This window comes from Vicugna pacos, chromosome 20, assembly GCF_048564905.1.
Source record: "Vicugna pacos chromosome 20, VicPac4, whole genome shotgun sequence".
Taxonomy (NCBI): Eukaryota; Metazoa; Chordata; class Mammalia; order Artiodactyla; family Camelidae; genus Vicugna; species Vicugna pacos.
The window spans coordinates 35,549,855-35,564,996 of NC_133006.1; the positions used below are offsets into that span (position 1 = coordinate 35,549,855).

The 15,142-nt window shown below is 49.7% G+C and overlaps 1 protein-coding gene and 1 long non-coding RNA gene across 10 annotated transcripts in view; one reads left to right on the top strand and one right to left on the bottom strand.

The window, feature by feature from the left end:
• The first annotated feature begins 835 nt into the window (after window positions 1-835).
• On the top strand, window positions 836-9,745 carry LOC116284456 (uncharacterized). Its single transcript, XR_004194222.2, has 4 exons — window positions 836-4,923; window positions 5,632-5,790; window positions 6,862-7,228; window positions 7,339-9,745. It is a non-coding gene; the product is annotated as an uncharacterized lncRNA (long non-coding RNA).
• Window positions 9,713-15,142, bottom strand: part of PHACTR1 (phosphatase and actin regulator 1) — a 466,583-nt gene continuing 461,153 nt past the window's right edge. For all 9 annotated transcript variants that reach the window (XM_072945660.1, XM_072945664.1, XM_072945662.1 and 6 more), the window contains 3 exons: window positions 12,323-12,463; window positions 10,595-10,671; window positions 9,713-9,788 (listed from right to left, as the gene is read on the bottom strand). In XM_072945660.1, the coding sequence (XP_072801761.1) occupies window positions 9,773-9,788; window positions 10,595-10,671; window positions 12,323-12,463 (234 nt within the window). In that variant the 3' untranslated portion in view covers window positions 9,713-9,772. The remainder of the gene's footprint in view (window positions 9,789-10,594; window positions 10,672-12,322; window positions 12,464-15,142) is intronic.

A 15,142-nucleotide genomic window follows, 5' to 3' on the forward strand; every position in this document is an offset into this window, starting at 1 on the left:
TTTTTCATTGAGAGACGTGTGTGCCAAACGTAAGTGCTAACATCTACTTTTAAAATTTTTAATAGACTATCAATTTATTGGAATACTATATAACCATAAGATGAAAAAATTTGAAGACTAAGAAACTTCACATAATAAAGCTAATTGAAAAAGCGGAATATAAGTGTAAGCACATTGGAATTAACATTTTGTGAAAAATACAAATGGTAAAAATTGGTAGACAACTCAGGTATGAAAATCCACTGGGGAACTACAGATAATTGTTTCTTGGTAGGTTTGTTTAGTGTTGCAAATTTTTCACATTATTTTGTAAGGAAGTCATAAACCATAGTTGCTAAATATAAGATAGCAAAACTTGAAATTTAAAGTTGAAAGACTCTGTGCTTTCTTTTCATAGTCAAGAGATGGAAGTTTTTGAAGGTAATTTATTTACTTTTGGTGCCTCTTCTTCCCCTGCCGCTGTCTTGCCCTGCCTGCCTTCTCTCTCCCCACTGGTAGCTACTACTTTGTTCTCTGAATCTGTGAGTCTGTTTCTGTTTTGTTATAGTCATTCTTTTTTTTATATTCTACATATAAGTGATAACATACGGTATTTCTTTCTGTGACTTAATAATACGCTCCAGGTCCATCCATGTTGTTGCAAATGGCAAACTTCCTTTTTTTATAGCTGTAGTATTCCATTGTTTGTATATATACCATATTATCTTTATCCATTCATCTATTGATGGACACTTAGGTTGCTTCCATGTCTTTAGTTAATTATAAATACTGCTGTGAACATGGGGTTGTGTGTATCTTTTCAAACTAGTGTTTTCATTTTCCTCATATACATACCCAGGAGTAGAACTGATGGATCATATGGTAGTTCTATTTTTAGTTTTCTGAAGAACCTCCGTGCTGTTCTCCACAGTGGCTACCCGAGTCTACCTTCCCACCAGCAGTGTACTAGGGTTCTCTTTCCTCCGCATACTTGCCAGTACTTGTGATATGGGGTCTTTTTGATGATAGCCATTCTGGCAGGTGTGAGGTGGTATCTCATTGTGGCTTTGATTTGCATTTCTCTGCAGATTAGCAGTGTTGCACATCCTTTCATGTGCCTGTTGGCCATCTGTATGTCTTCTTTGGAAAATTATCTATTCAGACTTTCTGCCCATTTTTTAATCAGGTTGGTTGTTTTATTGATATTGGGTTGTATGAGCTGTTTATATATACACACATATATTTTATTTTTCCTCCCTCTGGCGCTCCCTCCCCACGCTGTTTATGTATTTTGGATATTAACCCCTTATCAGTCATATGGTTTGCAAATATTTTCTCCCATTCTTTAGGTTGCCTTTTGTTGTTGTTGTTGATGGTTTCCTATGCTGTGCAAACGATTTTAAGTTTAATTAGGTCCCATTTATTTATTTTTGCTTTTGTTTTCTTTGCCTTAGGAGACAGATCTAAAAAAAATACTGCCACAATTTATGTCAAAGAGTGTTCTGCCTATGTTTTCTTCAAGGAATTTTATGGTTTCTGGTCTTAAACTCAAAACAGATTAAAAACCTGAATTTATTTTTGTATATCATGTGAGAAAAATGTTCTCATTTCATTCTTTTACTTGTAGCTGTCCAGCTTTCCCGGCACCACTTACTGAAGAGACTGTCTTTTCCCCATTGTATATTCTTGCGTCCTTTGTCATAGATTAATTGATCATAAGTGTGTGGGCTTATTTCTGGGATCTCTATTCTATTTTTATACCCATACCATACTGTTTTGATTACTGTAGCTCTGCAGTATATCCTGAAGTTAGGGAATGTAATACCTTCAGCTCTATTCTTCTTTCTCTAGATTTCTTTGGCTATTCAGGATCTTTCATGTTTCCATTCAAATTTTAGAATTATTTGTTCTGGTTCTGTGAAAAACGTCTTTGGTGTTTTGATAGGGATTGCATTCAATCTGTAGATCACCTTGGGTACTAGGGTTATTTAAACAATATTCTTCCAATCCGTGAACACAGAATATCTTTCCATCTGCTTGTACCGTCTTCAGTTTCTTTCCTCAGTGTCTGACAGCTTTCTAAGTACAGGTCTTTTACCTCCGTAGGTAGGTTTACTCTGAGGTATTTTATTCTTCTCGATGCAGTAGTAAGTGGGATAGTTTTATTAAATTCTCTGATAGTTTGTTGTTAGTGTATAGATATTCAACAGACTTCTGTATATTAACTTTGTATCCTGCAACTTTACTGAATTCATTCAGCTTTAGTAGTTTTTTGGTGGCATTTTTGGGGATTTTCTGTGTATAGTATCATGTCATCTGCAAACAGTGAGTTTTACTTCTTCCTTTCCAATTTGGATTCCTTTTCTTTCTTTTTGATTGCTTTGGCTCGGACTTCTACTATGTTGAATAAATTAGCAAGAGTGGGCATCCTTGTCTTATTCCTGATCTTAGAGGAAATGGTTTCATCTTTTCACTACTGATTTTAACTGTGGGCTTGTTATATATGGCCTTTATTATGTTGAGATATGTTCCCTCTGTACCCACTTTGATAGTTTTTATCATAAATGAATGTTGAATTTTCTGCATCTATTGAAGATGATCATGTGACTTTTAGTTCATTAATTTGATTTTCAGATGTTGAACTATCCTTGCATCCCTGGGATAAATCCCACTTGATCATGATGTGTGATCCTTTTAATGTATTGTTGAATTTGATTTGCTAATATTCTGTTGAGGATTTTCTGTATCTTTGTTCATCAGTGATATTGGCCTGTAATTTTCTTTTCCATGTGATATCTTTGTTTGGTTTTGGTATTAGGCAATGCTGGCTTCATAGAATGAGTTTGGAAGCATTCCTTCCTCTGCAGTTTTTTGGAGTAATTTGAGGATAGGTGTTAAGTCTTCTCTAAATGTTTGTGAAAGCATCTGGTCCTGGACTTTTGTTTTTTGGGAGTTTAATTACTAATTCAATTTCATTTCTGGTAATTGGTCTGTTCATATTTTCTATCTCTTTCTGGTTCAGTCTCAGCAGTGTACATTTCTAGGAATTTGTCCATTTTTTTTAGGTTGTTCATTTTATCAGTATATAGTTGTTCATAGTAATCTCTTATCATTTGTATTTCTGTTGTATAGGTTGTAACTCCTCCTTTGTCATTTCTTACTGTGTTGATTTGGGCCCACTTTTTTTTTTTTGATGAGTTTGGCTAAAGGTTTATCAATGTTATCTTTTCAGAGAACCAGCTCTTAGTTTCATTGATCTTTTTCTTTTTTTCTTAGTATCTATTTATTTTTGTTGGATCTCTATGATTTCTTTCCTTCTACTAACTTTTGTTCTTTTTAGTTCCTTTTGTTTGTTCTTTTTCTAGTTCCTTTATGTGTAAGGTTAGCTTGTTTGCGATTTTCTTGTTTCCTGAAGTAGACTTGAATCACTATAAACTTCTCCCTCAGAACTGCCTTTGCTCCATCCCAGATTTTGGATTGCTGTGTTTTTCCATTTGGATTTGTCTCTAGGTAGTTTTGGATTGCTTCTTTTTTACCCCCAGTGATCCATTGTCTGTTCAGTAGCATGTTGTTTAGCCTCCATGTGTTTGCCTTTTTTGCAGTTTTTTTCTTGTAGTTACTTTCTAATCTTATAACATTGTGGTTGAAAAAGATGCTTGATACGAATTTCAGTTTTCTTAAATTTACTGAGATTTATTTTATGGCCTACCATGTCATCTGTCCTGGAAAATGTTCCATGTGCATTTGAAAAGAATGTGTATTTTGCTGCTTTTGGATGGAATGTTTTATGTATATCTGTTAAGTCCATCTGGTTTAATGTTCTGAATGTCAAGTCTGAGCTGGTGTTGGCCCACTGTGGGCAGGGCCCAGGCGCAGGGTTCCCAAGCTAGCGCTGGCACACTGGTATATGGGGCCAGGTCTTGGCCCTCTGCAGGGCAGGGCCATGTCCCTGGGCAGCTGTGAGCTCAGGGGTCTGAAGGCAGCAGGCCTGCTGGTGGGTGGGCTGTGTGAACTCCCCTAAATGGCTGCCGAAGCGTCTGTGTCCCCATTGTGAGCTCCAGTCGCCTCCTGCCTCTCTGGGAGGCTCTGCAAGATCAGCAGGTGGGTCTGACCCAGGCTCCTTCCACATGACTGCTTCCGCCCTGGGTCCTGGAGTGTGGGAGACTTTGTGTGCGCCCTTTAAGAGTGGAGTCTATTTCTTACAGCCCTCTGGCTCTCCCGAAAGCAAGCACTGCTGGTCTCCGAAGCCAAATACTCTGGGGCCTGGCCTTCCCAGTGCAAGGCCCCCAGGATGTGGAGCCTGATGCAGGGCTTGGGCCCCTTGCTCCCTGGGGAGGACCTCTGCAATTGTCATTATCTTTCCACGTGTGGGTCTTGACTGTACCATGACTCCACCCCTCCTACCTGTCTTGTGGTTCGTTCTTTATATCTTTAGTTATATAAGATCTCTTCTGCTAGATTCCAGGCTTTCTCATCAATAGTTGCTCTGTAAATAGTTGTGATTATGGGTCCATGGGAGGAGATGGGCTCAGGGTCTTCTTACTCCACTGTCTTGGCCAAGTCTCAAGAGCTGACACTGAGCAAGGCCTAACTGTGCTAATAATAAGCACTTTGCACATTTTACTTAATCCAATCAGGCCTATAAAACAGGTGCCATTATTCCCATTTACAGACGACGAAGCTGAGGCACAGTGAGATTAAGTAACTTGTCTAAAGCTGCACAGCTAGTCAGGGGTGGAAGAGACAGAATTTGACCCCAGGGAGCCTGTCTGACCCACGTGGCTGCTTTGTGACATTTGGACATGTGGGTCAGGAGCTCAGGGCGGACCTGAATGACAGCTGTAGATAAGGAATCATCTGAGTCCAGAACAGCACTCGGGACCTGTGGAGCCAGCCAGGGAGCATCTCCAGCGTCAGACCTGTCCTTTGGATTAATGATCAGGGGTAAGTAACCGCATCACTGAAGTGCTCTTGAACTTGGGGTGCTGTAGGGGACAACAGGCTGGGTCTTAAGCATCACCATTCAAGCCCACAAGCCCCCCAGGGTGCTGTGCCCAGAGGAAGTGGGTGGCGGGGCGCAGGATGGCATTATCTGGACGATAGCAGCTTTAGGCCGAGCCTCCATGAAGACATGTGGGAGACCACAGGTCCCAGTGCCAAGCTGCCCTCCAGGAGGCTGACCTGTGGCAGAGTAGGGTGGCAGGCGTGGTGCATCAGACTTGTGGGTGGTCTGAAGGAGAGGGCGCCAAACTGTTCTCTAAGAGACTTCCCCAAAGCTTACTCTTTCCTAAGCACTAAGTTTAGTGTTTTAAAAATTCAAATAAACCCAGATCTTAGAAAGCTGACGTCCTAAAGGATGTTACAGGACGCCTAATGCCCCCACTTTCCATGTGAGGACACTGAGGCCCAGAGAAGTGGACTTGGCCGAAACTGTCAAGTTTGATGTCGCAGCAGGGCCACCACTTCTGTGATAGGATGACCCAAGAGTGGACACACCAGGTCCTCCACCTCTTGAGAATGTGCAGCCATGACCTGCTTTACTTCAGAAAGGGCTTTATCTTAGGATGACAGCTAGTTTCCTTCCATCTTTCAAGCCGGAGCCTGTCGGTGGCACTATCAAAGCTTTTCTTTCTTGTCCGTCCGCTCCCCCAGGTAACTGCAATCAAGTTCTGACTTGTTAAGGTCAGAATTCTGGAGTGAAGAGAGGGCAGAACGGCAAAGAAGCCCTAACCTTGAAACCCGAAGTCCTTTCTGTGCACCGTGCACGCTCCACTGCGGCCCACCGGCTCGGGCATCCCTCTTCCCGCACAGGTGAGAGCTCGCGCGACTCTGGTGCGGTTCCGCTGACCTGCAGGGGGGCCTTCCCGCTGCTGCTCGGCAAAGACAAGCAGTGTGCGTGGTCACCCCGAGCTTCAGGGGCCGGAGATTCCCGGGCAAAGGGGGAGGCAGCTCCCTTTCCATGGTTCTCTCAAGCCCTTGCTGCTCAGAAGATGCCCACGGGCATCGGCATGCCCCGGGAGCTAGCCGGAAGTGCAGGCTCGCAGGCCCGCCCAGGCCGCAGAGTTGGCACCTGCACTCTGACAAGATGCCCGGATGATTCCTGGCAGTGGCCCAGGGGAACAGCACTGACTCGGGTCCTCTTTCCCAGAGCCACCCTCCCAGGTACCTAGTCCAGCGGTGTGTTCCTCAGCAATCCCACGACCTAGAATGCAGCCAGTGGGCACGGCAGCCCTTCTTCCCGCCCCTAAAACCTGCAAAAACACGTTAGGACCGAAAGGTTAAGGAATGAAGGTCTCTGCTTTATGGGACAAATACTCCAGTTCCTCAAGGAAGGAGACAGACGTAAGTCAGTCCTCCAAGAGCAAAGGCCTTTGGGGCAGTGATGCCTGCTGCTACCAAGGTGACCGAGTGATGCCACTCATTGGGTTAATTTCCACCTCCTCATTCCCAGGTTACTAAAGGACAGATAGCTGGCAATCCATTTAAATATTCTTTGAAAGATGTTTGGAAGGAGAAAAAAAAATCCTAGCATACAGAAGTTATCCAGAAAGCTCGTTTATGTGCAGGAGTCCTGCCTCCCCCAATAGCAGCACCTGGGTGAGGCTGCCCTGTGTCTTCATAACCTGCTAGCTTGCTGATAAGCTGGTTTACTCCTCCCCCCCACCCCCACCCCAGCCAAACTAAGTATTTTCTGTGGTCCCTGCTGGTAGTTGATAAAAACACACACAAGTCAAGGAAATGATTTTTTTACTTTTTTTTGGTTTGTTTTTAAAGAAACTGCATACATCATCAGAGACAAACAATAATTTAAATACCATGCAGTTTCTCTATGTACAAAACCTAGGCCACAGAGATCCAGCTTAATTTGTATTCTATTTACAGTGTCGTCCTCATAAGCTGTCGTCTGTTACGTCGGAACACGGGCGAGTGCTCCTCTACAAAGACACGCTATGTACAGACACCCGGGGAGCAACTGGAAAAAGCAACTGGTCTGGGGATCAACACAGGGGAAGAAAAAGTCATTTCAGGTGACCTTTGCCCTCTGGCTGTGCACAGGGCGAGCCTGCAAATCCACTCATCAAAGCACACACCACGATTTTCATTCGGCAGATACACATACACGTTCAGAAGCGGGAGAAAAATAAAACTCGGAGGTTTTCATCACATCTACCGTCGCCTCTAATCTGACAGTTTTACAGAGTTTTGAGAGCCTCCGGGGAGGAACATACCAGCAATTTCAGAAGAGCAGGTAGGCCAACGGGCAGTCTCTCTGGTGGGTGGGGTAGGGACTGGGGGGCAGTGTCCACAGGGAAACGTTCTGATTGAGAAATGTCACTCCCCCCCCTCATGCTACTCCAGATGACCAGAGGCTCAGCTGGGAACTGATACCCCAAGATAAACCTTTATCCGAACTGCAGCTTTCTCAGAAAAGGGGCACGTCGTAAACTACCTAGCCCATCTTTCTTCCCTCCCACCGATGTCAAACTGTCATCTTGGAGAGAAATACATTTTTCAGTTGTCTTAACAATGTGGCATAAAAGGAAGTTTGGACAGACGTCTATAAAAACCTCACGATTTCGAGAGGAGAGAAACAGCCGAGGGCCATCCTGTGACCTCCCCAGGTTGCCGAGCTGCTCACAGGGGGCTGGAGGAGCCCACTGAGAGGGCGGTGACGGCGCTCTCCCAGAAGAGGGCGCTCAGCAGGAGGAGGAACAGAAGCTGCGGTGCTGCGGCGCTGTGGGCGGAAGCCCTGGCCGGCTGGCTGGCGGCAGGGAACTCAATTTAGGTGTCACGTTCCCAGGGAATCTGAAAGGCCCCGGAGCCGGAGCCGAGGCCAGCAGCGAGGCCCCTGGCCTTGGTGGGCGGAGTCCAGGCGGTGGACTGAGCTCCCTGAGGCCTGGCTCCTGGGCCGGGGAGGGCCTGATCGTCCGCCAGGCCCCTGGGAGGCACCGGAAGCACAGCTGTGAGTTAGGGGAAGGTCAGACTCAGCTCCCGGCCCAGCACCCCACCCAGAACACGTGCCCACCACAGAGAAGTTACCAGAAGGGCCCTACACCCTTCGTCACGCTGTCTGCACATTCAAACATCAGTAAGCCTTTTGGGAAGACCCATGTTTACAGCCACAGTAAGATCCTGACCACATGTTTCTGAACGATACCTCTACCCACAGCAGTAACTATTCACTTTAACAGTCAAAGAACGGATGGGGTGATGGCATCCCCCGGGGCTGGGCGGTGGCCTGCTCCTCCAGGTGGTGCAAGGAGAGCATAGGCCAGCTTTGTGCCGCTGTGGGCCCCCGCCTAGGACCGGGCCCCAGCTCCCCACAAGACACGCACGGGTTAACACCGGCCCAGGAGCTGGGTGTGCATCCCCAAAGTAACGTGATCCGACACGGTTCGGGGAAGAGACCTATTAACTCTTTGGTGAAGGCCAAGCTGGCATCTTTCTAAATCCCGGGCCTGTGTGGCGGGAAGTGAGCCAGCACCGAGAAAGCTGGTAGAACCACAGGACCCCACGCGCAGGCCTGGTGGGGCTGGGCAGCCAAATGCCCTACAGGCTCCATCAGGAAGGAAAATGGAAGCAGCCTGGGGCTGGGACAGCCTCCCCTCGTGTCCCCCTGTCTGCACTGCTTTCCTGCGGTCCCAGGTGGGGGAGATGGTCAGAGAGACATCTCCAGTCCCTTCACCAGCACCGAGAGGGAGAGGTGGGGTGGCTCCCTGGAGAAGCGGGGACGGGGGGGTGCAGCACCGCCAATGTGGCTGTGTCTGCAGGACTCTGGGGCTTCTCCAAGACTCTCCAGGGCGAAGAAAGACGGGAAGGCCCTCAGGTGGTTCTGGAGGACCAAGCCCCTAGTCGCTGGAAAGCCAGCCTTTCAGGAAGGGTCTCTGGACTGCATGCATTGGTTCTCGACTCAGGCCATTGACTTCCAAGCCACATGGTCACCAGCACTGGGGCTGGCAGAACAAATGAACATCAGCCACACGGTCTGTCACCCCCTCAAGGGCTTTTATACCCTCAATAGGGTCCCGCTGCCCCCACGCATGATAGACACGGCTGTGTGCCTGAGACCACCTGCGCCGTCTGGCTGTTTTACTATGACAACCTTCCCCTTCTAAACCAGAGCTTCCGGGAGGCAGCTCAGCTCAGCCTGAGGGGACAGGAGGGGTGCTCGGTGCCAGCCTTCCCCTTCTGGAGCACACACACTCTTAGGACAGACACTCAACCACAGACTCGCCCAGCGAAGGGCTCTCCCCTTCTGTTCACCGCACGGATGGTGGTTGGAGAGAGGTAAGGACAGGGGCCACCAAGGACAGTGACCCTCTCCACAACACCTCCGCAGAGGCTCCCACACCAGATGCCGCACCTGGAGCCAGGCTGTTTGGCCAAGTGGAGGAGGCCAATGCAGATCCCTCGCTTTGCAGTCTCCAGGCTGGCCCCACCGCCTCAGCTTTCTTTGGACTCAGGTGTTGGACACTTTCGAGGCAGAGGCTCACTGGAGCCGAGATAAACGTGGTACCTGTCGGCCTGGCTGGAGAGGCCCAGGACGTCTCCGGTGTCGTCAGCCCTGTCCGTCATCAGCGGTGGTGCCAGCAGCTCTGACCACGGAGCCGTAACCATCGCATTTTTGCAAACAAAATCCTGATTGTGTTTCCTTTTCTTCCTCCTCCTTCTTTTAAAAAAAGGCAGTTCAGAAGATTTACATCGTGATGGGGAAGTGAATAAATACCAGCACTTATGGTTCTTATAAATTTATGTTTTGAAGACAGCATAGCACTCAGGAGAAATTCGACTGTTAAGGTCGGTGAAACCTAGGGAAACAAACAATCACATCAAGACCACAGGGCCGGCAGAGGTGTTGGGTTTGACAGCCCAAGCTCTCCATCTGCGGATCCCTTGCTCCTGACAGCAACAGGGAGGTTTGGGGGGCCTGTCTACCTGAAGGCCAATAAATCTCCACCAGACCCATCAAGAACATGAGGCCCAGCCGGTTCACCTTTGGTTTTGGAGTAGTCTGATCAGGAACTCCTGGGGCCCCCCAGCCCATGCTCAGACTCAGCGGTGAGGCGGAAACCCCAGCCTGGTGTCTGAGGCGCCGTTTCTCCAGACATTCACCAGAGGAGAGGGTCAGAAGGATTAAGTCAGTGGCTCTGTCCCTAACTAGCCCTGTGACCTTGTGCCAGCCCCTTACATCTCTCTGGGCTTCAGTCCCACCAAGTGTCCTCACACAGGACGGTCTGGGAGACTGGCGTGGCGTCACAGCCGCGAACCCACTTGGACGAGCCACGTGGGTTTGGTATTTTGCCCAAGTTAGGTCTCGGCTGACTGGCTGTAAGTTGGCAATGATCTTTTCTCCTCAGCTTAAGTTTTCCTAAAAACACACTGCGGGGCTGGCACTTTTCAGAGCTTTAGTCTGAGTTAAAAACTAGGCTTTGAAAAGGTGGCCTAGACTGCTCCTCCTCCCAGTTTCGGCGACTGCAGTGGAACCCCATGCTGACCTTGTCCCCCACGGCACCCATCACACCACCTGTCCTCCAGAAGCAGCTGGGAGAGTCGAGTTTGGGAGTAAATAATTTTAAGGGGGGAAAAAAAAGAAAAAGACCCAGCTGCTACTAACCTTGTTAAATGTCTACTCAATTCGTGAACTTCCATTTCAGTGCTTTTAAATTCATTGAGCTCCTTTCGAATGGCAGCCTGGAAGGGAGAGAGCCGTGAGTATGCAGAGGAGACAGACGGACAGGCGCTCACCTCTTAGCTTATTCCTAACAGTATTTTCTTTCTTCAACAAAGCCACTCAAGTGCGGAAAATGGCTTCTCTCACCGGGAGGAAAGGAATCACCGGGGCGATCTTTTAGAGCCTACGAGGCATCCCCTCCCCTAAATCTAAGTTGCCAGACCTGTTCCATCTGGGCGCCCAGAGGGCCTGTCCACCTGTCCCACACTCCTGGGGCCCAAGTACACATGGAAAGGTCAGCCTCTCGTCTTCCTTAGGTAAATCTAAGGTCCCAGAGGCGCAGTGATGCCTCAGGATGGCTCCTTCCAGAGGAGGTGGATCCAGCGCCCCAGCCAAATTAAGGTGCGGGGTTACGGCCAGCTCCTGCCTTGCCCTTTGACTTACGAAGCCTCTGCTCTTTTACAGCTCTATTGGTGATGTAGTTCACCCTCGAGGGTAGAGTTTTAAATTCCCTCAACTATGCACGAGATAAACTTGCATGACCTATGGTGAGACGCTCAGAGTGGCTGCAGCGAGTGGACTGGGCTGGTCATCAGACCACAAAGTGGGGTGTGGGGCACTGGAGCAGGAGCGTGTCTGGAGGGGAAGAAAACCTCATTCCTTCCTTGGGGGCTGACATTTTAAACATGTGCCCTTTCCCATAGCTCTAAGGTGGACATTTGCTTTGATGGGAAGCCGCCAATGCGCCGGAAGTCTGAGGATGGAAAAGCCTTTGTGTAGGGTCAGAGTGGCTCCCGCCAGGGAAGGCAGGCACTGGGCTTTAAGTGGCTGCAGCAGGGGGCCCTGCTTCCCCAGCAGCCTTTGAGGAACTGGAGATGCTCCTGCCCACCAGCCACTGAGAACCTGAGCACGTTGGTGTGGAGGTGGTCTAGACTTCCCCTTGACATTGGCTAGTTCCTGCCTCCTGGTACGCAGGTGCACTGCAGTGGGTGTGTAAACAAGAAAGCGAGGCCACGGTCCTTCCTCTGGTCACGTCTACAGGACACAACTGCCCCGGGGACTGGGTCATGAAGGGAGGAGGGGAGTGCCGTGCTGGCAGAGGAGAGCAGAGGCTTCCACAGATCAAGATCTGGGTGAGGAGAGAAGGGTGGACCCACCCCAACAGGAGGCCGTTTCTGGGAGACGTGTCTGCCTTTGGCCACGTCCAGCCTCACCAAATACAGAAGCAAGTTCCCCGGGCTCACCCTCCAGCCAGAGGCTGGGCTGGAGGGACCTCCTGTGTCGTGGCAGGAAGTCACTAGCCGGGGAAGGATGGGGCAGAGGCAGGGCTCTAGGAGATGGTCCCTGATGTACCCCAGTGTCTCCTTATTGTCACTCGCACATTAAAAAAAGGCCTTGGCTCTTCAGGTCCTTGTGGTGGATTGGGGACAAATGAGCCCCAAGCAGAGGTCCATGCGCTGATGGATGGACAAAAGTGTGTGTCCTGTGCCTTCTCGAGAGCCGTGGAGAATCAGTGGCCTCTCTGCACACTGTCTGGGGCCCGTGGGGAAGGGGCGGGGAAGCAGCCCGCCCAGCAGGCGCCCCGCACCCCAGGACCGACTGTGACCGGCTCTGCTGCTGGGAGAGCCAGCCCCCAGGCGTGGGGACCGCCACCCTCCTCGCCCCTCTTACTTTGTCAGCAGCGGTGAGGCGGGTCCAGGGCTTGTCGGCCCTGCGGTCGTAGTCCTGAGCGTCTGCCACCTCCACGTAGTCGCTGAAGCGGATGAGGATCTTGCGCTCCCGGAGCTCTTCCACGGTGGGCCTTTGGCTGAGCTGCGGGAGGGAGGGAGCAGTCAGCCAGGGCGGTGCAGGCCATGTGGCCCCTCCGAGACTGCAAAGGTGTGGGAAGGCCACCGACTCATCACACACAAGGGAGGGCCCCCGCGGGGAACATGGGCTCCTGACCCCCGGCCCCGGGACCGCCCCAGGACTCTGAGAAGGAGCTTTACTATCTCATGAGCCAGCTCCAGGCCTGTTCACATGGACAGCCAGGCGGTCTCTTAAGCACACTGCAGTGTCTTGGTCTTGACAAGCAGTTCGTCTTTCCTTGTGGGCAAGGATTTTCCCACATCTGTCCTGTCTCTCCCATCAGGTGACAGAAACCTTACACAACGGCTCTGCATTGTTTTGGATTTGTGAGCCCACCTCTGTGTGTCAAAGGCAGTGCTGTCCGCAAGGTGGATTCGTAACCTTTTATGTTTTTTAGACACACACACAGTGTACGTGCAAACAGTACACAAACTCTAGGGTGTGCAGGAATGGGAATATATTGATTTACGAGGTCAAATGAAAGGGGGGTCCACACACACACAGCAGGCCGTGTTGTTGCCAAGGGAGACTCGCAATGGGCCGTTCGGATGGGTTCGCGGTGAAGGAGTGAAACGAGTGATTTATTTAACCCTCTCCCGGTGTAGCCCACGGGCACCCCTCTTTCCTTTGAGCTTTAACAACATAAGGCTGACATTTCTATTATCCCTTCCTGTCACCAGGCTTATTTCTTCTGGAGCAGCACAGGGGCTCTCTCTCTAGGATGCTGTCAACTCATGTTCAACCGATGTTATTTAAAGGCAATTTTTCCTCCAAGCCCTAGACTGTATTTAATTCTATTAAAAGAAGATGCAGTCAGACAGAATCTTACCACAAAGGCCTATAAAACAAACACACGCAAGTGAATGCAAACCACCCTGGCTGTTTTGACTCTGTATCGTGCAGCTGCCATGCACCTTTGGCTGGTGCCAGAATGTTCCAACTTGCTGCCCACCGGCCAACAACGGAAGAGCATAATTAGGTGACGGCCTGGCTGGTGCTGCATAGGATGATGACAGGTACAAGACTCTGACAGGACCAACGCAGCCTGCAGCTCTGCCCTGGCCAAGCGCAGGAAGATCTGGGGGCCAGAGGCCTCCTGGGCTGTGGAACTTGCCCCCTTTGTCTAGACTCTGTGCAGCCCCCCTCACAGTGGGTCCAGTCTGTCCTGAGGTGGCCCTGGTTTTCCAGGGATGGGACATTTTGGCATCAGTGGTGGCCTGTCACAGGGAACCAGAGGTTTCCCAGCCTCCATGGCTGGGGCTGCTGTGAACAAAAACGGTGGTCCAGCCTGACTCCCAGATGCCAGGGCAGGGAGCTCTGTGCCACCGTCACACCCACACAGGCGGCCACCAAACACCACGAAGAATAAGGACTCCTGCCCCAAGCCCCAGTGTGTGCTTCTAAGTACCAGTGAAGTTACCCTGGGCTGTCGGACGAACAGCACTCTTTACTAAGTGTGCCATGACATAAGAAAGGTGGTTAAGCACAGTCTCTAATTTAGATTTCTGGAAATCATGACTTGGATTTTGCAAATAGCCTGTCCATGGTAGAGTCTGGACTGAACAGAAAACTAGAGGTTGGCTCTGCAGGCGAGGGGCTATGTTTCATGCCTGAATCCCATGGGGACCTTAGACACAACCTCTCCAAATCAAGATGGGACTGCGCCCAAGTACTACCAGGGAGTGAGTGAGGAGGGCAGCAACTGCTTCCGCTGGGAGCATCTCCGACTAACAACCGCCCAGACTCTGCCGTGAGCGTGGGCTCCTGCCCGGCCACATGGGGCTCAGGAGATGTGCCTTCAGCTCACAGCTGGCTGTAGCCCTTGGGGCACTTGAACCCAAGGTACTTCCTCGGATGCTAAGGAAATAATCTTTGCAGCCAAAGTTGGTTTTCTGTGGATGAGGGCTGGAAGAAGGGGTAGGGTGTAGAGGCTGACAGCGTTATTTTTCAATCTATGGCACCAGTATCATCATTGGTAACCAAATACTCAAACAAAAGGGTAAGGTGGGACCCAAAGTTTGCTGTTATTACAACCTGACCCAGATGCATGTCTTCCCTCCCTTGCTTCCATCCATCCGCCTCCCTCCCTTCTTCCCATTCATCCATCCGGCTAGCGTTTTTTTGGAGGGAAGTGGGAGGCAGACTAATAAAAGACAAAGCATATAATTTTTAGGTTGGTCTCAGTTTGGCCGAAGAAAATGACTGGTCCGTTGCTATCAGTATTCGCTACAGTTTCATCTTCCTCAGTGCCTTAAAATTAACTAGAACGTAAATAGAACGGAATTGAGGAAATCCTCGGGCTGAGGGGAAGGAGGCGAAAGGCAGTCACCATCGCTGGCATCTGGTCTTGCTGAGATAAAGGCTCACGAGGAGCAGAACTCGCCCAGAGCCAGGAGGTGGTGTGGATTCTCTGCCTGCCGGCTGGCTCCACATCTCTGCTGACAACACCTGATGTGAAAGCTGCATCCGGTCTCTCCCTTATAAACAGTTATCCCTTCATTCAAGCTCATTATTTCTTATTCGCCAAGCCAGGCCCAGGGGAGGGCAAACGCTGAAATTACAAGGCCATTTTCCTGAGAGAAGGAAGGAGAGGCAACGAGGAGGAGGAAGAGGCATTACCTTGTCTTGATGACTTGCAAAAAC